Source organism: Acanthisitta chloris, unplaced genomic scaffold (genome assembly GCF_000695815.1).
Source record: "Acanthisitta chloris isolate BGI_N310 unplaced genomic scaffold, ASM69581v1 scaffold1176, whole genome shotgun sequence".
Taxonomy (NCBI): domain Eukaryota; kingdom Metazoa; phylum Chordata; class Aves; order Passeriformes; family Acanthisittidae; genus Acanthisitta; species Acanthisitta chloris.
This window is the reverse complement of record NW_008679543.1, coordinates 136,846-164,194: the sequence shown is the minus strand read 5'-3', so window position 1 is coordinate 164,194 and position 27,349 is coordinate 136,846. Positions and strand designations below refer to the sequence as shown.

Sequence of the window (27,349 nt, the reverse complement as noted above, 5' to 3'; positions counted from 1 at the left end):
CCAGCATGACCCAGTAGAAGAAACGTTGGCTGCAAAAGAAGTGCATGTGCAGAGGCTACAGTTATCAGCTGGGCATTGAATGAAGGACTAGTGAGAGAGGAGACAGAAGGGCAGTATGGTGAAGAGCTGTGAAGATGAAATCAATAAGTCTGAATACAAGAATGTGGACAAGGCAGCGCCTGAGGAGAAACCCAAGATGCTTATATGGTTGGTGTGATGGAGGCCCAGGCCATGGGCATAGACAGGGTGTTGGTGAATGGGAAGGAGAAGGGTTGTCTGCACTTCGCCATGTTACAGCTACATCAGGATAGGGGTGTTGGGAAAATAAAAGCCAGAGGTTTGAAAAATTGTAAGAGAAAGTTAAGGATTTGAGTGTAGCCTTGATGTGTGCAGCAGAAGAAAAGTCAAAGAAGTGTCCCAGTTTAAATGCCTTTTTCAGTGAGAAGTCATGGGTATTTCTCAGACATTCTTACACACTACAGTAGGCACTCCTGCTATGGAAAACAGCAGACATATTTTTAAGCACTTTCACATTCTATATATGATGTTGGTGTTTGCTGCAGCTAGCATTCCTTGTTGCTCCTTGTCAGCCAAGAGGCAGTGGCCTGTGAATTGGGAAATTCAAAGGCTTTCAGACTGCTGCATGGTTTCTTCAGCATATGAAGATGCTAGTGATTCTCTACAGGGTCATGGACTCTATAAAAAAGAAGGTTTGTGGCTGATCTCACTTTCTTCCTAACACTCCTGTGACCACCCCAACACTATTGTGCCTGTAGTGGCCAAAGGAGATAAATTTGTGCTTGAGATGCAGGGTAAAATTCAGAGACAAATAGTAAGGAACAAAATCACAGCATCACTGAATCACAGAATTGGGTCAGAAGGGACCTTAAAGATCACCTAGTTCCAACCCCCTGCCATAGGCAGAGACACCTTCAGTAGACCAGCTTGCTCAAAGTGCCGTCCAGCCTGGCCTTGAACACTTCCCAGGATGAGATATCCACAACCTTTCTGGGCAACTTATGTCAGTGTCTCACCACCCTCACAGTTAATAATTTCTTTCTAATATCTAAGTTAACCTTCTTTCAGTTTAAAGACATTCCCCTTTGTCATATATCTACATGCCCTTGTAAAAAGTCCAACTCCAGCTCTCCTGTAGTCCCTTTAGATACTGAAAGGTGTGATAAGGTCTCCCAGAGCCTTCTCTTCTTCAGGCTGAGCAACCCCAATTCTTCCAGCCTGTCTTCATAGGAGAGGTGCTCTAGCCCCCTGATAATCTTTGTGGGCCTCCAAAATTTTATTTTGACATGCTGCTCTATTGATGCCTTCAGTTTTGACCAGCTGCTTAAGGTAATTCAACAGGGAGACAAAAGCAGCAGCTGAAGTTTTTCTGTTCCTGTGGAGGAAAACATGGTGACATTTTTCTCCATAGAATTGTTAAGTTTGTCTAAAGTAGGACTTCTTGAAAATTTCTCAACAACCTGGGGCTAGACTCTCTTACAGCAATTTATTTGGGATCTGCATAGTAGATACATTTTAAAAGGTCATATAATGGTGGAATATCTTTTTTGGGCCAGACAGAATTGTCCCCCCAGGCTAGCAGTTGGAGAGCTCTAGCTGGGTTAAAAGAAAGTGAAACAGAATGCAAATGTTATGTTCTTACATGTTGAGTTTTGGGAAATGTTTAAGCAGAAAGAGAAGGAGTTTTCTTACTTTGAAAGTTAATAAAATCCCTTCTTTTACTTTAGGAAAAAATTTTATTTATTTATTTATTTAAATTGACTTCCTGAGCAAACATTTACAACCAGTGTCAGCTTCAGTGGACTTAGCAAAACAAATGAAAGGCCTGATTTTCTGATACTGTTTACATTTTTACATTGCTTTAAACCAGAAGGTCAGCAGGGTGGGAGGTTTTGAAAAGCATCATGCCATACCTGTAATAATTGGCTACCTGTGCTTCTGCTATTTCTATCCTTCTGGAGGTGGTACACATGGCAGCCTAGTCAACATGTTTGTCTGAGACCCACAGTGACAGCAGGCACTCAGCTCTATGGGGAATTAAGTTAAATCCAGAGAAAACTAGGTCTTAATATCTGGGACCCCAAATTGACTGGACCTGGGTATTTGTGTCTCAGAATCTAATATAAGGTGACTAAGATCCACTAGCAATTTCTAATTCCTTCTTTTGCTTGCCTGTGTGCTAGAGTTGACACTTCCAAAGCGCAAGTTCCTATTTCAGGTTTCAATATCCCACAATTCATTTTGGAGTTTACTTCATCCAACAAGCTGTTAGTCTCTCCCAGTAAAGACTCAATGTTAAGAAAACGTTTTGCTAAGATCCTTCAATTCCCACTCAGCCATTGTAAGGGACCTTTAAGACATGTTTATTTTGACATTGCCTGACCTTGTGAGCTTGTTGTGGGGCAAAGGCGTGGTTGATTGCCTCAAAGCTTGCTAAGACACAGGGTGTCTCCAGACATGGAAATCCTCTAGCTGCTGAGACAATGAGGTGCCATTGTCCACCACCAAACTCGTCCAGCTAACAGATGACCACTGACATCCCCTTCAGCTGCCAAGATTACAAGGCACCATTGTCGGCCATAAATCTTTGGCCACACTCAAATCTCAAGACATGAGGTGCCTTCTTTGGGAATTGCTATGAGCTCACCCTGCAGCTTGAGGGGAGCTGACCAATCAGCACCCTAGCAGAGCCCCATAAAAAGGACCAGTGTCTGGAGTGCCCCTCACACCCACTACCGAAGAAAAGACGACTATGGATCATCAGAACACTGCTGGACCTATAGAGGCAACTATCTCTGTTTCTCCTTAAGTACAGATCATTGGAACACTGCCAGACATATGGTGGTGACTATCCCCCTTTCTACATGACTACAAATCATTGGAATGCTGCCGGATATATGGTGGTGACAATCCCTGCTTCTACACAACTTCGGATCATCTGGATCCATGGTGATGACTATCTCTCCTTTGGCATCTCATTACTTCTAGCTATCCTCCTTTCCTGTTTCTAACTTTCCTATCGATCCTTCTTTCCCCTCCTTTGTGTCTTAATTCACAGTGGGGGAAACGATCGAACACTCCTGAGTCTTATTGGACCAGGACAGCCATCAACCACAACCTCACAATACCTTGGAAACAGCAACAAGGCCATCCCAAAAACCCTGAAACTAGGTCCATGTTTCTATTGTCATGAAGCCTTGTAGCTATGAGCCTTCGTGTTAAGCTGGGATAAGGTGAAGATACTGTCCCTTTCTGGACTTGACTCTCACCTAATTTTTCCATTTACCCATCTATCTTCTCACTTGTCAATATTTGGAGAACCAGGTTCAGTATTCCTCTAAATATTGATGACAATCTCATTACCAAAGGTCCATTTCTAATCTGTGGATCTCCTTGGAGCATTAGTTCAGAATGTCCAAAGCTGTGCTGGTCTGTCATCTTGTTGTGAGCTTTTATATGGTTAAAGTTCTAAAAAGCAGGTGGGGTAAGGAGAGAATGGGGCTAATTCGTAGTTTTGAATTCTCATTTGAATTTCCCAACTGCTGCTGCACACCACACTCTTTGTCCTTCTTTCTTCTAGTGCTTGAGAACACAGCAATTCAGTGGCTCCTGGTAATGGGGAGCTTTGTGTCCCTCTCATCAAGGGTCAGGACTCTTCCAATCAAAGGGGAAAACAGCCTGTCCAGACCCACTGTGGGTAGGCAGGAGGAACTGTGCATAGAGAAAGGGCACAAAATTCTTGAAGTACTGTCTGACATGCACCATAGCTAGCAAGGGATGAGGTATGAGTTTTGGGAGGTGAGTTGTTCAGGAAGGCAAAGGGGAAGGCAGCACAGAACAGAAGCAATAGTGTGGACACTGAGAGTGGCTTTAAAATCAAGTGAAACTCCAATGAGTCTTAACTCTGGAAGTTTGCCTGAGAGACAGAGTCCAGATTAGCTGCAAGTAACAGGAAAAGAAAAGCAATAGTTTGTCCTGTTGCACTTCTCAGAAAAGGTCTGAAGAAAGTACATGATGGCAGAGAACCAGAAATTGCAGATTCCAGTGGTGGACATGTGCATGAGGGAGATCCCCTGTCCAATAGCTGGGATGTGATCAAGTGTAGCAGGGTCCCCGTGCTGTTGCACTGCCAGAAGGGACCCTTCACGTCTACACCTTTGCAAACACTGTGATCCCACTGAGACACCAAACACACATCACCCCCAACCTGGCTGTCGGCTGGCTCAGCCCTCTTGTTGCAATGCAGCTCCAGGTGTCCCTGTGTCGTGGCTCACAGACAGCTCAGGCTGTGCTTTTCTCCTGCTCCAGCTGGTGGGATTGAGCCAGCAGTGAGGCCTGAGCTGTGTGAGCTGGCTGAAGCTTTCAAACCCAGCCTCTTAGCACAGCCTGTCAGCTGAGGCAAAGGGTAATCTTGGTCTATCTATATCTGCTGGGGTGCCACCTTGGGTTCAGAAGGCTCAGAGCACGGCTGCCTGTGATCCAGCAAACAGCCATCCCTCACAGAAGACCAGGCTTTCAGCTGATATTCAGCCCTTATCCCCTTGCAGTCTACTGCCTCACAGCTGCTGGAATGCTAACCCCAGATCCCTGTCTTCCCTTCAACCCCATGACCTGTTTGTCCTTTTCCTTAGGTACAGAAATTCCCCCTCTTCCATATGCTCCCTCTGCTGACACCATCACTTATCCCTCCAACCCCCTTTATTTCAGGTGCTTCAGTCTTTTCTGTACCCTCCCCATCTCCAATTCCAAGGCAGGATATGTTCCACCCCACAACCAGTAGCCACAGCATTTTGCTGCTGGTGAGATGCTGAAGCTTGACCTCTAAGCATTGCACACAACTCTGAGCATGAGACAATCAGGAGAGAAAGAGGGAAGGGGGAAAGTATTGACAGGAGTAAATTGAGAGAAATCATAAAGCTTAAGCAGAAAGAAAGCAGTTTGAAAGGTAAAGTATTCAGAGAAAGCCCTTTCCTGGATGAATCTAATTGTTTTGTTATCTTTACCCACCAAAGCATTTACTTTGGTTTGTCGCCCGATCCACAAACACTTTCGAGGAGATGACATTACCGAAAGGCAGGAACATCTGCATCAGCTCAGCATCCCCAAACTCCTGGGGCAGATGGTAGATAAACAGGTTACAGCCCTCTGGTCCTATCAAGAGAAAAAGAAGACCCATGAATGGAGAGGAAATAGGATACAAGAAAGCACATAGTGGAGATCTACTTTGGCATCCTCTCTTTCTGATTGGTGAGGGATCACCTCTAGGAAGCAGACTTTAGACTCTCAGAGGATTGGACCAAGTAGAAGACCAGGAAAAGTCATGTAGAGGCTATGGTAACTTCGTTATCCTTGCCTGCACAGACACTAGGATGAAATCTAGAGACAGAAGGATGCACCAGAACATGTGGCTATGGAAGGCAGCATGGAGGAATAAGAACATAAAGAATAAAAGAATATGGTTCATAGCTTTTCTCTATTTCCCATGGTTTCATTTAATCTGTAGAGTTTTGTGTGACTGTGGCCCTTGCTAACTGTTGTCTCTTCCCAGTGTCTGTATGCAGAAGTTTCATTATCCTTCTTGTATCTGTGTGATGAAACTAAAATCTCACAGACAATGATGATAAGCAGAAAGATATGCACGGACCCACAGGGTCATTTTGTTTCCTTGAATTTTACATTTAGCTCACTCTCTCAGGCTTAACTCAGCCTGAGGACCCCCAGATCTGGACAGTTTGGCCATGCCCCCCATTCTAGAGGGTCAACAGAAGAAAATGCAGATGGATTTAAATCTAAATTGCTAGAAAAGAGGGACTGGCTTTTTTTTTGTCTCAATGCTGTAACATTTACCTTTACAGACTTCAGAGGGTGCTTGGAAAAATATCTAGAAAGGAGTCTTTAGTTGTAATGTGTAGTTTTGTTAAAGTAGAGGCCCTCAAAAATGTTCTGCTAAAATTGTATTTTGGGACTGAAGAGGGAGAACCTGCTGCTGGTTAAATAGCCTAGAATTAAACTTTTCAATGTGAATTATTTTTAAGCGTACTGTCCTTAACCAACAGCCAAAAGGGAGGAGGTGTGTCCAAGTGGTTTTGCTGAAAAAATTTACCATTTAAAACCTCTACAGTGTTCAATAGCAGAAAACCATGAAGTTTGAGGAGACAGGGACTTTTTTTCATTGTCTTATTTCAAAGGTACTTTCAGCTTCTGCCCACTGAGCTCAACAGGTAACTCCAGCCCTGACTTCCTCAGAGGGGTCAAGATGAAGGGGATACACTGTGTGCCCTTTGTCAAAAGGGTAAGAGGTCGGAGGGAAGGAGGGTTTCCTCCTTTGCCCTAGCTCATGTGCCTACTACCCTGTGATGTGACTCAATCAACTTTTCCACTTTTATATCTGGGGCACAATGAGGGGAAGGAAAGGGTTTTAAAATACTCTTGTTTTCCACATTGGGGCATAATTACAGTGTCATAACAGAGCAAATTACAACTTTGCCTTTCCTGTTAGGGAGAGGAGTTTGCCTAGATGCTCCCATTTTTTATTAGCCATTACTCATCCCCCCGGCTGGCAGGAGAAGTATGGTGAAGTCAGGATTCTGGCAGATGCCCATTTAAAGCTCATTAAAATTCCTGGGCCTCAGCGTGATTGAAGTCACAGGCTCTCTACATTTCCTTTTGGATTAATGGCAAATGAAGCCCTAATGAATATTTGCTAAGCACAATTTTCCCCACTAATTTGCTAAAAGGACTGTCATGAAGGAACAGCTGATCCTTTGCATCTTGTGCATTTCGTAAAGGTCATGAGGATGGTAACAGGGTTTCTTTCAAATGCGACAGATAGTGGTATGGTGGGATAATTAACTAATTAGGCACCCGGTCATCTGCTTAGCTAAATTACTTTTGAACCTCAGTGGCCCACAATCAGGCTCCTCTATTTCATGCCAAGCTTTGCCAGCTTCCCCCCACCTCCCGTCTGCCTCTTCTTTAGTTTCCTCACTGGGCAGCTATCCCTTCTCCAGTCCTTGCTGCCATTTGTTTCCACACAATGTAGAGTTACTGGCACGATAAGCTAGATATGAAACAGTCTGAAAGTGTTAGGCAAACACCGACCCCCTTAGGTGTCTGTTAAAATTGAGAAAATTCTGCCCAGGAGAAGATCATGGTCCAGAAAAACCGGGAAAAAATTCATTCCTTCATCTGAACATGCCCCAGAGCACTTCTGCTGTGGGATTTGAGATCCACATTATAATAGAATGGGTAAAATCTTGGCTTTGCTGCAATTGGTGGCAAAATTCCCACTGACATCACCAGAGCCAGCAGTTTGCTCTGTAAAACTGGCTAATTCTTTAAAAAATACCAGCTGCATTTCCTGGGGTCTTGGATGTGTTGTGCATGAGTAGGAATTCCACTTGTGTGTGCTGAGAAACACCTACCAAGGCATAAGGCAGATCATGAGGCACACATCTTCAACTACACAACATTTAGAGACAGGGCTCAAGGAGAGAACAACCCTTAGTTCACCTTGAAATCAACTTTTCCTCATGCTGCCGGAAGACCAAGAGAAAGAGACCAGGGAAGATGTGAAAAAGATGGGACCATCCTCAACATCCAGCTCAGCTCTGAAAAGTGGCTGGGAAAATCTTACTGACTCAGAATTTCAAGGCCAAACTCACTTTGTTCCCAATGACAAAGAGATTTTTGCTAATTTCCTATGCTGAATCTCCACCTGCTACTGAGAAAAAAATTGGGGTATTTAGATTTGTTTTGTCACCTTCATACAAGAAAATACTGCCATTAGAATTTAACAAGCAATTCTTTTGTTAAATCCATCCATAAGTAAATCTATCACAGAGTCCTTTGTAAAGAATTCACAAAACATGATCTATCTGTCTTAGCCCTTCTACCTTGTTGGATTTTTTTTACCTGACTCATATTAATCTGGGCACTCCATGGAAGACTATCGTGTTTGTGTGTATGGTGGTCCTGATGTATATACATTTATATGTTTGAGAAACAAAAGAGATGACATAAAGAAGAAATTCTTCACTATGAGTGTGGTGAGGCATTGGCACAAGTTCTCCAGAGAAGTTGTGGGTACCCCATCCATGGAAGTGTTCAAGGCCAGATGGGATGGGGCTTTAAACAACCTCGTTTAGTGGAAGGTGTCCCTGCTTGTGACAGGGGGGTTGGAACTGGATGGTCTTTAATGTCTCTTCCAACCCAAATTATTTTGCAATTCTATGAGGTATTCATCTCAGAATGATGTGAAGATCTAAGTTAGTTTTCAGTGCACAAATGCAATGACTTTTAGGGGACTTGTTCAGGATGATTGGAGCAAGCAAGAGAAAAATCACAGCTGATACGGAAAAATCTTACTGAATTTGCCAACTATCTTGTTTGAGAGAAAGTTCTTGTTTTGGACAGAGTTAACGGATTATTTGGGATCTGTGTACTTGGCAGTTCAGGGCTGAATACAGTAATAAAATTATTTACAACAGACTTTGATTTCCAAAAGGGCTATAAGTCAGCTTGAAATCTCACCCTCATGACACATTATAAGAAAAGAATCAAATTTCATTTCTACACTGATGTCTGCCATGGCTCTTGGTTTTATGGCTGTAAGTTAAAGACATTTCTGTTCATTTACATACAAACAGCACAGATAGCCTTTATTTGGACAAAAAGGAAAGAAGAACTTGAAGGAATGTACAGTTTATGAATGGCCTGTAGATTACAGGTAAACTATGCTGGAAAATGGAAAAACCTGTGATTGAGGCCACAGAACCATAAGGTTGATTTGACTGTGTTGGATCTGGGCCGCTAAGCTGTTGCTCTGCCCATGCTCCTCACCCTTTACTCATTCTTAGTTCTTCAGCACAGGGACAGCTGCAGACCCAACCTATCCTTGGGTGTCCACTCTCATCATCAGTGAACTTCATATAGCTGTTCAACATCAGGTATCCATCATTGCATCCACCACACCATGAGGCAATATCACAAGGAACAGCTATGATTATACTTGTTTTCAACAATAATTAAAACTGTGCTGTTCAGTAAGGTTGTATGAAGCTAGTCTACAATACTTTGGTCAGCTGCACACCTCACCTCTACAGCTAACACTCAGAGGCTGGAATTTCACTCCCTCTTCTGCATCAGCTTGCTGTTCAGTTCACAGCATGTTTGAGCACTGAATGCATGAGAGTCACAAGCCTGTACCACTTCATTTTAATATATAAGTGTACTTCTGAGTTTCAGAAACTACATCAAGATGAGTAATACCACACAGATGTAAAACTGCCTCCAAGTTTTGTGTGGTTGACATGGCCTGAATCAAGATTTCATCTCAAGCTTTGGTAGTTTTGGATCTGTTCCACCCTATGCACCCTGTCAGCTGCCGGCAGCCTTAGTGCTCATGTGGAAGTAATGGAATGCTGCAGCAGCCAAATGGCTCTGGGCTTGTATATTCAACTGGGATCCAGGAGTGGAGAGTCAGCATTGTTATTAACAATGTGATTATTGGTGTTATTGTTGTGGCAGGGCTGGTTCACTAATGAATCAATGTTTGTGCACATCTTTGCAAACATGAAGTACTCTTCTTAGCACTGAGCACTATTATTATCATTAAAGTTCCCTCTTGCTGTGTTTTCCCCTGGAAGATTAGAGATGCATAAGGGTCATGACCCTCTGCTAAAAAGGAGTATTGTGTCTTAGAGATTAGCCCTTTAGCAAGCAGCAGAGAAAGCCACAGCATCTTAACACTGCAGGAAAATGAGGGACACCAAGAATGGCAACCTGCATTGTGCTGGTGGTTCATCTTATATATCCCCAACCATCCTCATTCTCAATACCAACTGCTTACAGGAAGGAGTGAAGAGTTATGAAATAACTTGTCCGCTGGGTGACACTCACTCCTAACCCACAGAGACACACCATGCCTTGCAAACACAGGGGTCTTCAGGCAGAGGGTCTTCAAAGTGTGCACCACAGCTTTTCCTTGCTTCTTATGGTACAATGCTATGCTGAGTAGTGATCTGCTCACTATTTTGTCCTGTGCTTAATCTAGCCCCAGTAAGTAATAAAAAGCAAAGTCCTTCAGCATGGGGGAAACATCTCTGTAATGATACGATAGGTCTGTGCATCTGTTCTCACAGCAGGGACATGTACTAGAACTAATCAGGAGATGGAAGTTGTGTTCCCCAGGAAATTCTGACATAGGAAAAAAATTAATTCCAAATTAGATCAAAATGCAGACATTTCTAATTTTCTTACAAAATGAGATTTCTCCCCCAAAGTAGTTCTAGGCCATCAGAATGTTTCAGTTTGATATTGTAATCTTGATAAATTTCATTATGACTCTTAAGCTATATTAAAATATTAAATTTAATTACGTATTTATAACAACACATAGAATACATCTGAGTTAGTGAGCTAATAGAGGATAAGATTTATAGTATCACTATTTAAAATGAAGGTTGTTAAGCTGGAGCACCTGACTTTAATGCCTCACTTAGGCGAGCAGCCACCTCTTCTTGTCAAAAGGGAGCAGTGAACACCCTGAAGGACAATTGGAACTACCTGAGTGGGTTGCCTCTGAGGATCCCCACTGACTCTAAAGGGAATATTACATGGCATAGCTGTCTCCCAAAGCATTTACATGCAATAGTGGTAGATTTGTCTTTCCTTACTTTTCATGTCTTCACTGAAGCCACCCAGTTCTGTAGGCTAGATAATCCAGGCTCCTCTCATAGTCATTGTAAAGAAAGATGTACTTTTATGACATGCTTTTTCTCATTCTGATATAGAGATTGTGCCTTACAAGGTCTGATTTCTATTTCCAGATTATCAAAGGAGACAGAAAGGATTAGATCAGCTCCTCTAAATAGCAGGTCCTTGTTCTCCAAAGAGCAGATGTCTGAAATCACCATACTGGCTTGTAATGAAGGGCTACTAGTGCTTTATTTCTTATAAAGCTCTTTATTGCAATGCAATTGCATTTCAATCTGCATTCTTGTTGCTTTTCTTGAACACATACCCCCACTGGACATTATAGCCTATGTTGTTAACATGTCTTTCCATGGCCCATGCACATCAGCATGCTCCCCTCCTTGGGGGCTGAGGAGGTCTCATCAGCAATTCCCTGTGAGGATGTTCCTACATGCTACTGTTTGCAACAATGATGTCATACCACATATGAAAATGGAGAAAAACTCAGTGGACCAGGGATTCAAAGCAATTGGGTGTTTAATGGATACTCTCCATGTGTATGAGGAGAGGAACCAATATGGTAGGGATGGCATGCTTGGGGCCACAAAGGAGTACACTATCTTTACTCACCTTCTCTCTGTTGCTGTGGAATCATGGGAGGTGGCTGTGGGAACGCTTGGCTAATCTGGCCATAAGCAGCAGGATATGCAGCTACAGGGGAGAGAAAGGGAGAGAAGAAAGAGGGACAGATTTCAATGCTTTCACTCTAAACCACCATACCAAGCCAGAGGTAGGCTTCTCCTCTGTATTTTGGCCCTGTGAAAGGCCATCTCATGCAGCCTTGAATGTGGCAGCAGAAACATGGTTGTGCTCCAGGAGGTACTGCATGGCCCTGAGCATTCACCCTCTTTTCAGCTTTATGAGCAGTAATACCAAGGACAGCCGTGCAGTGTAAATGGGGGTCTCTGCTGAGATCTCTCCCAGTGGAGTTGCATAACCATTCCAGCTGGTACCACAAACACATTTATTCATGAGCTCAGTGCGGAGATGCCCATGCTGACAACCATACACAGACTGGGCATGTTTCTCCATGTAACTGCTCTTGCACCCTGATTAAATCCCATACTCATAAAAACAGTTCACATGTTTTCACATGTCAAAGGGAGGTGTGTTTCCTCCCTTCATATGCCCACACACTGTATACAGTTGCACACACACTCTCAGATATAAATTTTCTTTCATGCCCATAAAGACTTTGCCTCTCTCACACAAACAGAGTGAAAACAGTGAGCAGCAATTAAACAATTTTCCCCATCTCAGCTCCCCCACCAAGCAAACAAGGGCAGCCATTCACTATCACAGATGGTGGATGATGTGCCTTGCTGCTAAAAATACATGGGGGTATGGGTCACCTGCGAGCACAGAGAGAAGGGGATAGGGGCCATGCGTGTGCAGAGGGGTTAATTAAGAGCTCAAAGGGTTGAGCTACTTCCCATCTATCAAACCTCACAAGAAATAAATGGCAATAACTAAAACACCAGCAAATGAAGCCCTACATGGAGAATTAAATTAAGTTTCCAGTACCAGCACTGACATGAGATAATAGCCATTCCTCAGTGGGAGCCCATGATTGCTCCAGTTACTACAGGAAATAATGACTTTAGGGCGGCAGCTTCCTTCAGTGTTGGCCATGGACATCTCGTGAGAGGAGGCTGAACACAATGGGGTCATGGTCTGCACCAGGTCACTTTGGCTAGTGTCAGTCCATCAGCTGCAAAGGAGCTGCTCAGCATACAGGACAATGCTTTGGGAGTTGTGGAGAAAGGCTCTGGGAACTTGGGAGGATGCCTGTGTAGCTCCTAAGCAAGCCTCAAACTAACTAATGGGGGTATGGCAACTCTAGACATACTCTAAAAAAAAAGGGTATGTATAGACATTCCATACCCTGCCAGGCACAGCAGCAGTGTCTTTGCAGGGTCTGGCTGCCCATCTCCTTTCCTCACCACAGCACTCAGGAGACCTGTTATAAAAAGTGGCCTCCAAAACACTGGCCTGATTTTGCACTTGTACATTATACTAAGGGTACAGGCCAGTGGGAGCCTTTCTCTGTGGAAAGGTAATAGGTGGCCTTCTTCATGAGAGATGACCCTGGGCTTGATGTTTGTGCAAACATAATATGGGAGTCTGTGGTCCGCAGCTTGCCCCTCATCAGTAAACACCTCTCTTTCTCCAGCCCCCTGAGGTGTGTTCAGAGATTAATGGCTTTACAGAAGAGAAAGGTTTATTGAGAGAAAGTGTTAATACTAACGACCTGCGTATTGCTGCACTCCAGCGTAGGCTTGCTGCAAGGGGTCTGCTGCAGTGGGGCTCTGTGCTGTGGAGACACAAGAGACAGAAAAAATGAAGGGGTTAAAACATGATAGGCTCTCTGCCTTTTTCTTCCATCATGAATATGTGATGTGAGACAGACCTAGGGGCTGAAGATTGCAGAAGAGGAGCAGCTCTCTTGCTCTATCGACAGGACTGCACCTAGTCCCCCAGCCATCATCCTGTAAGACCTTGGAGTTGAGGGCAAATAAACCTGTCTCTTCCTTGCCCAAGCTTAAATTATGTATCTGCACTGATCATGCAGATTTTTGGCAATGCAGTAATCAACCCCAAAGAGCCCTCATCTTAAGCCAGGACTGACACTGTGCTAGGTGCTGTGCAGACTCAGATCTCAGTGACAGCTACAGGCACATGAAACTTTCAGTCAGAGCAGAAAACAACAGGGGCATAGCAGGAGGAAGGAGAAGAGTACAGAGCAGTGGCTCCTGTCATCCCCACATCCGTTCGAAGGACTGTGTTGCTGCCAGGCAGCCTCCTGTGAGAGAGAAGAAGCTGCTTGGAGGGGAGGGGGACACCACTTGTCTGCTCCAGGGAGGATGCTGTGAATCTCTGCATAAGGTATGCAGTCTCTCACTGGCTTCAAAGTGCATTTTCTCTCTGTACAAGTGTGCATTCCTTCTCCCTAAAACTGTTTATTTTTGTGAAACTTTGAAGTCTTGCTCAAATACAACCAAAGCTAGTTAAGATTTTTTTCTTTTTCCCCTTTGGTTGACAGGGGAAAAAAAGAAAGAAATGCGTTAGATAAGCTCTTTCTTTATCTGCCACAATAAAAAGCTTAAAGCAAAGCTTGGATGAACCAGTTCAAATGTCACCTTGGTCCTAATATTTCATTTCTTGTTATAAGTTTAATTTGTATTTATTGGTGCTGCACAGTTCTACATTTATGCAGTACCACTGGCTTATTCCTTGTAGGATGATGCCTTAGGAAGTTGCCACTTTCCCACATCTATCCCACCTTTTTCCTTACCCACACAGAAGTGTGGCTGGAGGCAAGGCTTGGAGGATGCAAAGCTGGAGGCCTCTTGAAAGGAAATCTGGTGCCATACACCTATCCAAGGAAAGACACTGACTGTATGGCAAAGTGTGGGGAGGTTGGCAAATGTGAGTATTACAGACCCAAGGAACATGGATAAAATGTTTTCTTACAGATAAAAATACCAGCTTGAAAATTAACATCAAGATCACCATTGATCATGATGGAAGCTTGCAAGGTCTACCATGCTTCTCCCAAAATACATGGAGGAATGGTGAAAAGACCAAACGTTGAGGCTGAAAACCCGCTGATACAGGCTAACACTTGGAGGCTCCTGTTCATTTCAGGTATTACTGGATCACGTGGACTTCGTGGATGGGGTAGTCACAGGAAGAAACAAGTGGGATTATAGTCTTAGGTTAGAATTATTTCCTAGCTGACTTTTGGCAAATCCCGCAATTAGTGTGTTTGTGAAACAGGAAAGCACTGTCCTACTGTAAGGATTTTCACTTCTTACAAAAGAGTGTGAGGAGAATACTTTAAAACCTGTGGGAGAACAGTGGAAGGCATAGTAGACATGCACAGCTACATATTTAAAAGTATAGTTTTTCCAGAAAACTGAAGGAAATGCTTGGAAAATATAAAAATTGTTCATACTTCTGTCTGAAGAAAGAAACTGAAGTCTATTCTTTTTAACCTCTGCTCAAAAATGTTTCACTCAAAAATCAGAATGTTGATCATATTGCTCCAGAAGAAAACTGAATGACTTATGAAAGGCTGTGTGATATGCCAGTTCCTGCATCGTTTTTGCAGAATGGATCATAATAACTTGGATGCTTCAAAATGACCAAGTCCTGTCAGGTAGAAGATATCTTTTGAGGAAGGTGAAGGAACCTATTGTGAAAGGAACAAATCTTTATAAGACAACTATAGTTTTTCAGCCTGCGGTTAAAGAGATGCTCTATCATCTCTGCCCCAAAGGCAACTGCCCTTCCTTCATTGCACTCATCCATTTATAGAGCTAGATGAAGAAATTCTCTCTGCTGCTCAGGAAATACAGCCACAGCATTTCATTCCTCTCCAGAGAAGGCTTATTCTCTCTCTGACCTGCTGACAATTAGCAATGGCTGTTGCTTTGTGGATACAAAAGTCACTAAGGACCTGTCTGACTGTGGTCCTCTCCTTTATTCCTTGCCCTATCTGGGCACATGTAGGAACTGCTCAATCTCCCAGCCATAGCTGAGTCTCTTCCCTGAACAGAACACACAGCTCACTGCAGAGCTGCTCTCCTTACCCCATCTGTGTATATCTTGCCTGCCTTTGGAGCCATACTTGTCCATCAGAACTAAGACACTCTGCTTAGGAAATATACACTGAAAATCATGGTTCTCCTTTCAGATTAAATATCAGAACTGCACAAATATTTTATTTAAAGGGTTTGGGACAATAAGCCATTAAACATAGCCTTTCCCCCTTCCATACTAAAGCTTTCAGAGTACATTATTTTCCTGAGTATTAATGACTTTTCTACAAGGGTAACATCTAGCTGGGTGCTTCTTTCTCATGTGCCTCAGATCACACATGGAAATTCCTCCTGGATCACAGCACATTCAAGCCAGTGGGAAGGCGGCCTGGGTTTCAGTCAGCTTTGATCAAAGCTGGAAATAGGAAAAGAAAATGTAAAGTAGCTATTCTAACACGCAATCAGAAGGAATTTAACTTGGCAGCTTCTAACAACAAAAGTGATGACCTCTGCTCACTGAAGAACTTGCCTATCTTAGCCTGAAAAGTGTGTTTACTCAGCAAATGAGGATGTGACGTCAGTACAGTGGATGTGTCCATGATGTCCAATGTGGCCTATGAAGATACAGGGATACACACTCCAGGGCTGCCTGGATACTCTGGCTGGAAGCTAAGGCATCTTGGGCAGCTATGAGGATGTCTTCATGCTGCTGCTCACTCTGACAGATGAATTAAACCTAGTGAAGGGCACAACTCCCTGCACTTCCAGCTGTAGCTTGGATGAAGCCAGCAGCTGGTATTGATCTAGAAATCTCAAGACACAGATTAGACATTTGAGGAAGCTGTGGCCATGCTCTGTTCAGTAAAGTGACAGCCCTCTTACATACTAATGACCCATGAGAACTTCAGAAAGGGCTCAGATGTATGAGGACCTCATGATCCAGAGCCAACCTGCCACAGGGATTATGTGTGGCTGTAGCACACCATGTGACGGGAAGACATGGGTCATTTCTGTGTCTCAGCACAAGGAGACCGTCAGGTAAGGTTGCTTTATTCCTCAACATCATACACATATTTTCATAGGGTGTGCATCCCTGCAACCTTCACATAAATCATTAGTTAGGGGTCACCCTGTTTTGGCTGCCTTTTCGTCCCCTCCAGCTTGCCAGTCTTCTTTGTTACTGCAAGTAGTTGAACACAAGCATGTGGGGCTGGGAACAGACCTCAGCTCCTCTGTGCACTGTCTGTGCTAGGGTGCAAGCCCACTGAGGTGCACAAGGTAAATAGCTGGGTAAGTGCTGGTAAGAGCTATAGTGATATAGCAGACAGAAGATGAGAGACATGGACACCATAAAGCACCTTAAAGGGGCTTTTGGACCAGATCTAGCACATCTCTTAAGTTGTAACATCATCCAAAGACCTTGGATGTGCTGGTGGTGTGCAAATGTACCCATAGATAACATCTGAAACAACTTTCCTTACGGCCAGACTCATGGAGATATCATGTTCAACATACAGATATTTCTGAGACTAAAGGTGATGTAATATACATGCTGACGATCAGCTGGTGAAGGGAAAGAAGAAGAGAGGCTCCTGAGAGGCTAGAGGACAGCTATCAATCATGTCAGCCCCACTGAAGTCCCAGTGGCCTTGCTGCTTTGTAGGAGCTGAGGATCTGGGCTTGCCAGGACAAGCTAAAGGTGTACTGTGAAAACAGATGCTAATAGTAACTTCATTTGGCAGCTCAGGGCAAGAGTCTTATCCCTGGACATCTCCTCTATATTAATTTGATCATTTCCATATCTCCATGGGAAAAATCCTGCTCAGATACAATTGTATCTTTGCAAGACTATCCTGGCCAAGATGCCACAAGGTGACCATGGCAGATAACCTTTCATAAACCTGGAGACATAAAACAAGCCAATGACCTACTATATGGCCATAAATATAAATTTAATGAAGGCAGCACTTATTCATTAGGCAGAAGTCAAGAAATGACTCCCAAGTCCTTCAAAGAAAGTAGATCTGTTAATGTCACTTCCCAAATCCTCTGCCTGATGCCAAAAACTGAGGATGATTTCCCAAGTCAGCACGAAATACCAATGCTTTAAAATTAACCAGGAAACTTTCTTACTACTGATATATCTCGAGATTGAAATCCAGCTTTTTAAGGGGACATTTAGTTAGTGTTGGGCCTGACATTTAGCTTTAGTCAGAGAATGAATAGAAGGAGGCAGCAGAATGAAGCACGTTGTTAAAAATAAATAAAATTGGTTTAAGTGATGTTCTATAAAGCATCCTTCCTGAGATGTCAGTAGCCCAGATCTTGGCCAGACACTGTTGTCTGGCCAAGATGAACTGTTATATGAGTGCCCCAGGTGAAAATGGTTGTAGGGGACAGAGGACTGGAGTCTGCTGTGGTGGTCAGGGATGTAATTCAGGAGGAACTGCACTGTAAATCAGGAAGCCAGTGGAGTGGTGAGAAAAAGGATGATGGATACTGCCTGAGCCATCAAAAGGGAGCTTTTCATCCCCCTCAGTGGGCTATGGGACAGCCTCCCAGTCCCAAATCAGGGTACATGAAAACCAAAGAAATCTGCACTCTGAAACCAGAGGCGCCCAGTTCTTCTGAGTGACAAGAAGGGTCTAGCACATTACAGGCCTCTAAGGCACCCTGGGATTTCACTTTTGTAGAAGGAGTCAGTTTAGACCTATGTGATATCTTCTCCAACCCCTGATTCTGATTACCTGTGCAATTTCTGACAGACATACTGAATTCCATCTATTTCACTCTATTTTCAGTGATGCTTGCTATATGGGTCTGTAACAGCATGTTGTGACATGGATCCACACCTTTGTGCTCTGATGCATCTACTAATTCCTCTTACTGTCCTGGAGGTATTTTACACTTCTCCCAGGAGCTGCAGCTTGGCCACTGTCCCCTTTGGGAAGGAGGATGGGGGAAGAAGGCCATCAAAGAGAGGCAGGGTGTGTGTGTGTGAATAAAATAATGATAGCAAAAAAAAAAAAATCCATGTGAAGGCCAGGACTAAAATAAATAAATAACTGAGTGGGAGGGTTCTATTCACCTTCTCCTTAAATCCAATTTAAAGCACACTCTACAGCCCTAATCTATATCCATAATTACATCATTTCATACAACAAGCTTGCGAGAGGTCTTAAGAAATTTATGTAGATTAAAATTCATGGGTGCCATAGTACATATTCCATATTATTAAGATTGATTAGGACAGCCGATGCTGTGATTAAAGAAGTCAGAGTTTACTGTTGTAATTAATTAGGTATTCAGACACAACAATAACTGCAATAACAGAAAGAATGTGCTGATCTGGCAGAAAACAGAGGCTGATCCTGTGTTTTATAGTCTTGTTTTGCCATTTAGGGGTGGACACCACTCAGTTAAAGACATGTTGTCCCACTGTCTCTTCCCCTACACATCAAAAGAGCAAAGAAATCCAGTGCTTTTGTGCCCTTGTCTTCAACCTCTTAGTAGGAAAAGCCCTTTTAGTAACATCCATGGATATTGTAGATATTTATTCAGGACAATATATGGACAATATGGACAATATATTTTCCTAATAGTCCCACATCTAGGCCCCATCCCTAGTCAGGTCCCTTCTGAGATAGATGGATGCTGAGCAAAAACATAATAGGAGACATGTATGGCAATGAAGAGCTCCCAGTGAACAGAGCAAGAAAGACACAGAAGACTCAGAAATGCAGACAGGTGGATGTGGCTGGTCAAGGTGACAAACTAATTCAACAGCAAAGTCATGACCAGACTTCCTTCTCAGCCTAAGGCCATTATAACGTAAGTCAGGGTAAGGTTTAAAAGCTATTAAGGCACTTTTAGTCCAGATTTTTGGGGAGCTTAGTTGAAGTAATCTTTAAAATTAGAGCTCCATGTCTTAACTCACATAGATACTTCTGAAAACATCAGCACAGACCCTGATTTGTGTTTACACTTTCTTTCAGATTACATGAGAAAACACTTTGTCTCTGGAAAGGCTCACACAACTGCCTTAAACAACCTCATTCATTATGGCTGCAGCATGGTCATTGGAAATACATGGCATCATTAAAGTATCTTAGACTACAATTGAAGATGGCTACTTGCTATTATATTTTTAATGTGTGCATTTCTTCACTTATTTATTTTATCAGTAAAACATGGCTTATGGCACATGACAGATTGTTACAAATGGGTCAAATAAATGCTTTCTAGTCATAATGGTGTCTCAGGTGCTCACTGTTGCAGTTTTGGAACTGCTGATACAACATACGAATGGGAAACCTCTCACCCTGAGATTTAGAACACAGCCAGAGATTTCCTGTAGTGAAAAACTTAGCCTCAGGGCAGCTGAGCCAGGCACATTTCTAGGGCATAGTGTATATCTGGACTGAATGATGTGGGGCTCGGTTTTCATCCTGGACCTTCTACAGGTGCAGGCAGGTCACTCTTTTTCTGTTCTCCTGATTCACTTCCTCTCTAAACCCTTCTTGTTTGACACATTTCAGGCCTGAAATATCAGGATAGACATTGGGGTGTGGGAAGCCAGTCCTTCTCTCTCCCTGCACAGATGAAGCCCTGATATTGCCCAGCGTCACTGGATGGTGTCTACTGTGATCAAGACTGATACTGGACTCACTGGTGCAGAGCAGTAGCCTGCCCATGAGCAGCTTTGCTAGTTAGTTGACAATCTGATAAATAAGGCTGTCATATTATCATGCCAGCAACTCCTCCCTTACAAAATTAGCTTGGGTAATGATAATAATTACAGATGGAGTTTGAATCCTGTCTCTGCTGGCAATGGGTGAAATTGGTGACTACCTGATATCTCTTTGTAGCCAAAGAAAATGAGTAGATGGTCTTGATTCAGTTACTAAAACATGAGTTGCTACAGAACAGGAATTCACCTGTGGGGCACACCTTTACTGCCAGTTTCAGCAGTGGCTTGGAAATGTGTGGACATAAAGGCTTGTCTGCCCATTTGTACTGATAGCTAGTCCTCACTGGAGAGGGCTGGACTGGAAACAGGCTATGAAGTGGAAATTGCTGTCTTGCTAGCCCAGATGTACCTACTGTGTAGCCAAAGGGGGCTGGTGGTGGAGAAACCTCTGCTGTGCTTGCAGAGAGGAGAGATAGAGCTAGTCCTGGCAGTGGTGGGCAGTCACAAACAGAACCACTGTGTCCCTGAAAATACTAAATGAAAGGACATGTTTTTAATGCATTGTGAGCAACTGAGGGAACTTTGCTTTAATTTTCCTTGTCAAGTTAAACCCAGATCAAATGCATGGAATCAAAATCATAGAATATCCTGAGTTGGAAGGCATCCATAAGGATCATCGAAAATCCAGCTCATGGCCCTGCACGGGACAATCCCAAGAATGACACCATGTGCCTGAGATAATTCTCCAAACAGTTCTTGAACTCTGTCAGGCTTGGTGCCACGACCACTTCCCTGGGGAATCTGTTCCAGTGAACAACCATTCTCTGCGTGAAGAACCTATTTCTAATATATAACCTAAGCTTTCCCTGACACAACTTCAGGCCATTGCCTCAGGTTATGTCACTGGCTGACAGAGAGATCAGTGACTTCTCCTCCACTTCCTTGTGAGGAAGCAAAAGAACTCAGCATCTGTGAAAGCATTTCCTGTCTAAGGCTCCACAAGGCTGCCGCACCACTGGATCCATCCCTGGCTCTGGTCAAGCTGGTCATCCCTCATTCCAGGAGGAATAAGGGAGATGTAAGATACTATGGGATGTATTTCCACTTCTTTCTGAGCACATCACTGGACAGAAGATAATGGAGCAGTCCTCACTTTCCTTGGAGCTCTGCTCTGTTCCTTCTTCCAGCTTCCTCATCTCACAATCCTTTGACAGCCAATCCCTTCTCCCTCCTGTTTGCTGCCCTTTGATCTCCTGATTTTGTCATTTGTCCGTAACCTTCTCTTTCCAAAGAAGCTTGATCTTTGGAGTGAGCATTTTGTCCAGTCCCTCACAATGCAATTCAGTAGGACAGGACCTGTTACCAGAGAGCAGAATTCTGATGATCCGAGGCAGAGCAGAAACCAGTGCAGATGGTCTCCACAGTTATTGTACATCACACAGGGTTACAAAAGAGGCTCTGGGCTCTAGGTGGCTAAGAAGCATTGGCAGAAGAGTGCAATCCCTGCTACTATGACTAATGTGGAAATGGCAAACACTCTTATGCTTCTCCAAAGTGACTCACAAGATTGTGGCACAACAGATTATGCTCTTTGTCCCCACTATATGTTGTGACATATTGCCACATTCAATAGCTCTGCAAGTTGAAAGATTAAAGGGCAGGAATTAATATACAAAAAGGTCAAATCTCCAAAGTGGCTTAGACTAGTGGAAAGGGAAATATTTACTGCCTTGTAATTCACTCCATGGGAAAAAGTGCACTGAGGCACTATGTACTGGCTGATCTTGAAAAAGGTGAGACCATAGCTTGCAAAGAGTATGCCTGCAAGGAATGTTTTTTTAGTGCTGCTGCGTAGATCCACAGCCTTACCAGAATCACATCAAAACCTAATTCCTGCAAGGAAAGGAGCTGTGATGAAAGACCTGGTGAGTAGGAATGCTCAAACTACTCTGGCCTTTGCCACAAAGCCATGGATGGTTCACTAGTCTGACTCAAATGATACTATGTATGTCCCTATCCCAGTCAAAGGCAAACTTAAAAGAAGAGCACAAGGGAAGATAGAAAAAAAAAAGAGTGAAATTACAAAGTAAATACAATTGCATAATATGGACTTGTCTGTCAAAAGTTTGTGGAATTCTGGAGTCCTTTAGATACAGCATCAAAAATGTTATGACTAGTCACAAAGGTGAACCTGTAGACAAACTGCACAATGAATGGAATTTATTTAGGTTTGAATGACATCAATGTCATGCCTTTATAGATGCTCATTGTGCTGTTTTGCTATTTTCAGGCAACAAAGAATGTTCTGCTACAGGATATAATGGTGTGAATCCACATTTGAGACTTTTTTTGTGGAATATGAAAGAGTATCTGAGAGCAGAATTCAGGCTTTAAACGATATATGGCAAATCATAATCATAGAATGACTATGATTATGTATATAATACTGTAGCAGTCTTAGCCACTTTCAGAATGAGAGAAATACCATAAAAAAAGTTGTTTGAAAGATGCTGACTTTGAATGGAGACTGTCATGTTCTCTTCTTCTCTATAATGTTAGTGCAATTGCATGCTCAGCTTTAATGTTTTATTGCTACCCTTGCCTTTAGAAACAGAAACATGCAGAACCACAGGGCAGTACGGGTAACAGATGCAACAGAGGAAAGTGTGAAAAATCCCATAATGAACAATGATGGAATAAGCTGCCCAGTGATGAAAATTTCTTTCTAACCCCAAGCAATTAATGGGTGGCTTGTATCATAAAGCATGAAGGTTTGTATCCTATCCACATTTTTATCCAGTCTAATATGGCTGCAGATGTTCTCATTACCCATATAAATGTCTAATCCTTTTATTTTTTATGCTGCTAAGCTCCAGGACTCTATAAAGCCTAAGGCAAAGGAAAGAGTTTTGGACAGTGCATAAATGCTCATGAGAAGGAAAAGAATTAGTTGGAGCAAACACATGTGTGCACAACATGGACTTGCTTTCAGTGTTTCAGGGACAGACAAAAGTAAAATGAGTGGTGAGGGTTTGACCTCCCTCTGTTTCCTTTACACCTCTGCTATAACTCAAGTTGTCACTAAGTTATGGGGAAGCCGAGTACCAAGAAAGACAAATATATTGCTGAAGACACACTGAGGTAAATCCAGTTTAACACAGAGCACAGTATTTTGATGTCAGCTTTGCTGACAGAAAGGAGTCTCTCTGACTGCAGTGAAGAGGAGCAAGGATGACTGTCATCTTTCAGTGTAGCAGGCTGTTGGTGCTTGTGCAGGGACTTAATTGTGAATTGCTGGCTGAGCAAGTCTCCAAAACTCAGAGAAAATCAGATTAAAGCCATTGACTCTTATGTAATCAGGGATGAAATACCTAACTGAAAATTTTCTTTAATTATGAGGACAGTTGAGGATAGTAACAAAAGCTCAAATCATTAAGATTCATCTAGAAAGAACATATTTTCTCAGATACCCACAGTAATGGATCATGGAAGATTAGCTAAAACGAACCAGATAAACCAGACAAAAAGACAGACATAGAAATGGATGAAGAAACAGAGGGATGATAGACTGGCAAACAGGTAGATACTGAAATAAATGGACAGTAGAACAGATGGCGATGCTTATATAACCCTAAAGACCGAGTGCTTTCTCAGTGCTGTGTTAGAGCTCACTGAGCATACTAAGGGCTCCCTGCAATCTTCTGATGCCTTCATCAGACTCCAAAAGTTCCACATCCCATAAGCTGCTACAAACATATATATATACATATCTAAATTTTGGTACAGTTAAGTTCCTTGATTTCAATTCTGCTTAGAGTTGAATTCATGACTACACATTACTGCAAATCGTTGGGAAGATGACAATTATTTGCCAATACCTAGGTAAGACTTTTGCATTTCTGTGTTCTCTGGTATTTTTCCTTGTAGCTCATAAGGTCCCCTGTGATGATGAATCTTTTGAGTTTTCAGGCCTGGCTGAGATCAAAAGAATTATTTTTTTTTCTTAGGGATTTTTTGGGTTTGTGGCTGAAGCATCTAGCTCAGTATTTGATTTCCTAACAGACTAGATCAATCTACGAGGGTAAAATATTCCTTCACCAGCTGGTGATTAGGATCAAGAAGTAACATTTACTTACACTTTTATTGCTATGATTGTTAGTATTAATATGTGTACAGCAATGGTAAAAATGTCTTCCTAGTGGAAGTATAGCTTGGAGGAGAGTACTATCTGAAATCTTGAGGATATGGAAAAAATTTAGGTGCACATTAAGGAATGGCAAACTCCTGAGGTCTTGGTGATTATAGCCTAAGACTGTGGGAGAATTTCTGATTGCTAATGGACATGTGGTCAATCCAGCCTTGCTAGCAGGGCCTGAGCAAGCTGCAAACTGAGCCGTTCAAGGATGCTGCTGCAGTTGGAATGTGAGAAAGAAGGCAGCAAGATAAGCAGCTCCTGGGTCTGGAATGCAGAAGTTGAAGATAGTTAGGGGCGGAGAATACTGGTTAAGCATTTTATGATTGATATGTTAATAACCAATTATATTGTGTGTAAGGTGGGCTAATAATAGTAAACCAATGATAAGTGGATGCTTATAGTAGGTGTGTATAAAAGAATCACTTTTGTAAATAATGAAGGTGAGTCACGAGACATTCATGAAGATAATAATGGTGTCGACTCTTTGTACGTGAACTCCTGCAACCGTCCATATATTCGTAAATGCAGGCAGAGAGGCCAGTATGTATCCTTTAACCTCCTTCATTCATCCCTGACTGACAGTGCTTGCAAAATCACTCCTTCAGTGCTGGCATCTTTGAGCTAGGCACAGTCTGAATCCCAGCAGCAATTCTCTGGCTCTGCGCCACAAAAGGGTGAACCTGAACCCATTCCATGGCCATATAAAATGATCTTCTGTATACAGGACTGGTAAAGCAACAGGATTAAGATGCAGTGAGCATTTTGGAGACCAACACCTTCACTCTGTACACATGAAGCAGTTTGGGTCAGCAGACATATGGACCCTTTGGACTCATCCTCCCAGAGCCATCCAGCTGCAGGGGAATTCCAACAGGAGATACCAATGGTAGGTTCTAACTGATGTAAACAGGCTTAGCACAGCTTCTTCAAGGCTAACCAGGAGCAAGACACTTGGGAGTACTGCTATGAGATCTGTTGGCATGAACCAGTCAGGACTCAGGTCAGTTTTTACCTGAATCAAAATACGCTGGTTGTCCTGATTGTATTTGCCAGACGTGCCATCCAGTAGATAAGCACTCAAATATTCAGTATAAAATTTTTCCACCTCCAACATGTCCTTGATGTATATCATGCATATTGAAATGTTCAACAGCTGTAGCTGGGTAAGACATAATATGCTAATTCTAGAGTGAGTCCCAATGGTGTCAGATATAATCCTTCTGAGGTGATTCTTGTTGGACAAAGCCTGTTGATGCAGACAGTCTCCCTAAGACTGAAGGATCAGGCTGTGGGCACAGTATTAGTCTGGCTTACCTGGATAAGGGTGAATGCCATTAGCAAACACAGCTTCTGCAGCTGGCTGCCCATTAGCTTGCGGCGGGAGGCCAGTGAAACCATTCACCCCAATTGGAGATGGGATGCTAGGCACAGCTGGTGCAGTTATGCCAGGAGGCGTGCTTCCACCTGCAGGCAGGGAGGACACAAAGTAAGAGCTGGTGAGTACTGGAAACAACAACTACATGGAGAAAACTGCTGACACAACAGCTGTGACAGAAATCTTCTGATAATAAGAAACAAAAAATCTCCCAAGCTCTTGAGCAAAAAAGGGACTGCTTGCCATGGCTTCTCTGTTCAGAAAGCACTTAAGAAAGGCTTGTAAAACTTGCAAAATTTCTGAGCCCCACCTTTATATAGCAGATCCTCTCAGTTTTCCTTTGGAGATGTCAGCAATGTGGGTGTGTTGATTTCCAGGACTATTCTGTCTGCAGTCTCTCATGAATATGCATTTCATATTCAAATTTATTCCAAACTTTCTCATCACTAGGATCCTTAAAAGTCTGGGCAAGTTGATTTATAGCTTAAAGGTAGCCAGTGATTTTTTTTTTTTAATGTTGCTCTTTGTTCCAAACTTGACTTCTTAGAGTTTTAACAGATATATCCCAAAGAACAGGGGGAACATTTGGGCTAGGTTTGTTCCTTTCATGGAATCATACTCCTTCCATTCTTCCCAGATGTGTCCTATTGTGGACTGCAATGATGCTATTTCAGAAGAACAAATTAGTCTTTATGTTTTGGGTGAGATCTTGTTACCCACTGGTAGAGTATTCTTAAATTTCTGGGAGGAGAATTAGATCCCTCTGCTACCTCACTGTCTGCTCCTATGCATGTTTAAAATGACTGGGCACTCTGTGCTTCTTGCAACATATTTAGGGTAGCTTTAGGGATCAAAAATGAGTTTTCAATGAGCCTGAAATTGCATTTTTCTCTTGCCAGCTGTGAGTGGGAAGTTAAACTATCTTATCTCCAGCAATATCTTTCTGTGTCAGGGTATACTACTGATTGAAAGTACCATTTTTGCAGTAACCTCTTTTTTTAAACCAATTGCAAAGATTTTCTTCACCCATCTTTCCATGATGGGTTAGTTCAATAACAAACTTTAAATATCGCTTAAATGTGTTGGTGCTTTAAGAAAGCCAATACAGATGCATGAGATGTTTTAATATGTTCAGATTTGAGTAGCAAAAAAACAAACACAAACCAGGCAGTATTTCAGCTCATTTCTTATACCCTGAGCAGACAATCTGCTGCTTCCCCTTTGCTTATTTAAATGGTGTTGGCCTTTAAAAATGTCCTCTGTGGAGGTACAGGGAGCCAGCAGTGGCAAGTGAAGTCCAAAGGCAATGCTCTTAGCATATGCCATCATCTTGCAAGTCACAAAGGCTACTTAAAATTTCAGTTGCTTTTCTGGATCTCTCCTTTATTTGCATAGAATATGTAAGCATTTTTTTCTAAAATTGCAGCAAGGGATTTGTGCTTGCTATTTTGTGCATGTCTAAAGAAGTTTAGGCATATTCATTGGAATTCTTTAATTTTCTTCATATAAAGAACCCCCCTGGAGAGGTCAGATCTGAGGTTGAAGTAAAACTGGCATAATGCCACTGCAGAGAACAAATGGTGGTGGTTCATGCCAGTTGTGGATTTCATCCCTCGTTTGAGATGTCTTGCTGCAGTTACACCAGGTGCAGATTTACAACATGGAGAGAGGAAGAAGAGAAAGAAGAAAATTTCACTTCTAGCCCCTCTGTGCAGTTAACAGAATGCCAGACCCACTTTTCAGCCAGATTATAGCAGTGACAGGAGAAATGT

The 27,349-nt window shown here is 42.7% G+C and overlaps 1 protein-coding gene across 1 annotated transcript in view; it reads right to left on the bottom strand.

The window, feature by feature from the left end:
• The window catches only part of CELF4 (CUGBP, Elav-like family member 4), an 81,444-nt gene that overhangs the window by 17,566 nt on the left and 36,529 nt on the right, over nucleotides 1–27,349 (bottom strand). Inside the window, exons 5-8 of the mRNA XM_009077319.1 lie at nucleotides 25,517–25,666; nucleotides 13,022–13,087; nucleotides 11,344–11,424; nucleotides 5,086–5,169 (exon numbers count right to left, since the gene is read on the bottom strand). Coding sequence (XP_009075567.1) covers nucleotides 5,086–5,169; nucleotides 11,344–11,424; nucleotides 13,022–13,087; nucleotides 25,517–25,666 — 381 coding nt within the window. The remainder of the gene's footprint in view (nucleotides 1–5,085; nucleotides 5,170–11,343; nucleotides 11,425–13,021; nucleotides 13,088–25,516; nucleotides 25,667–27,349) is intronic.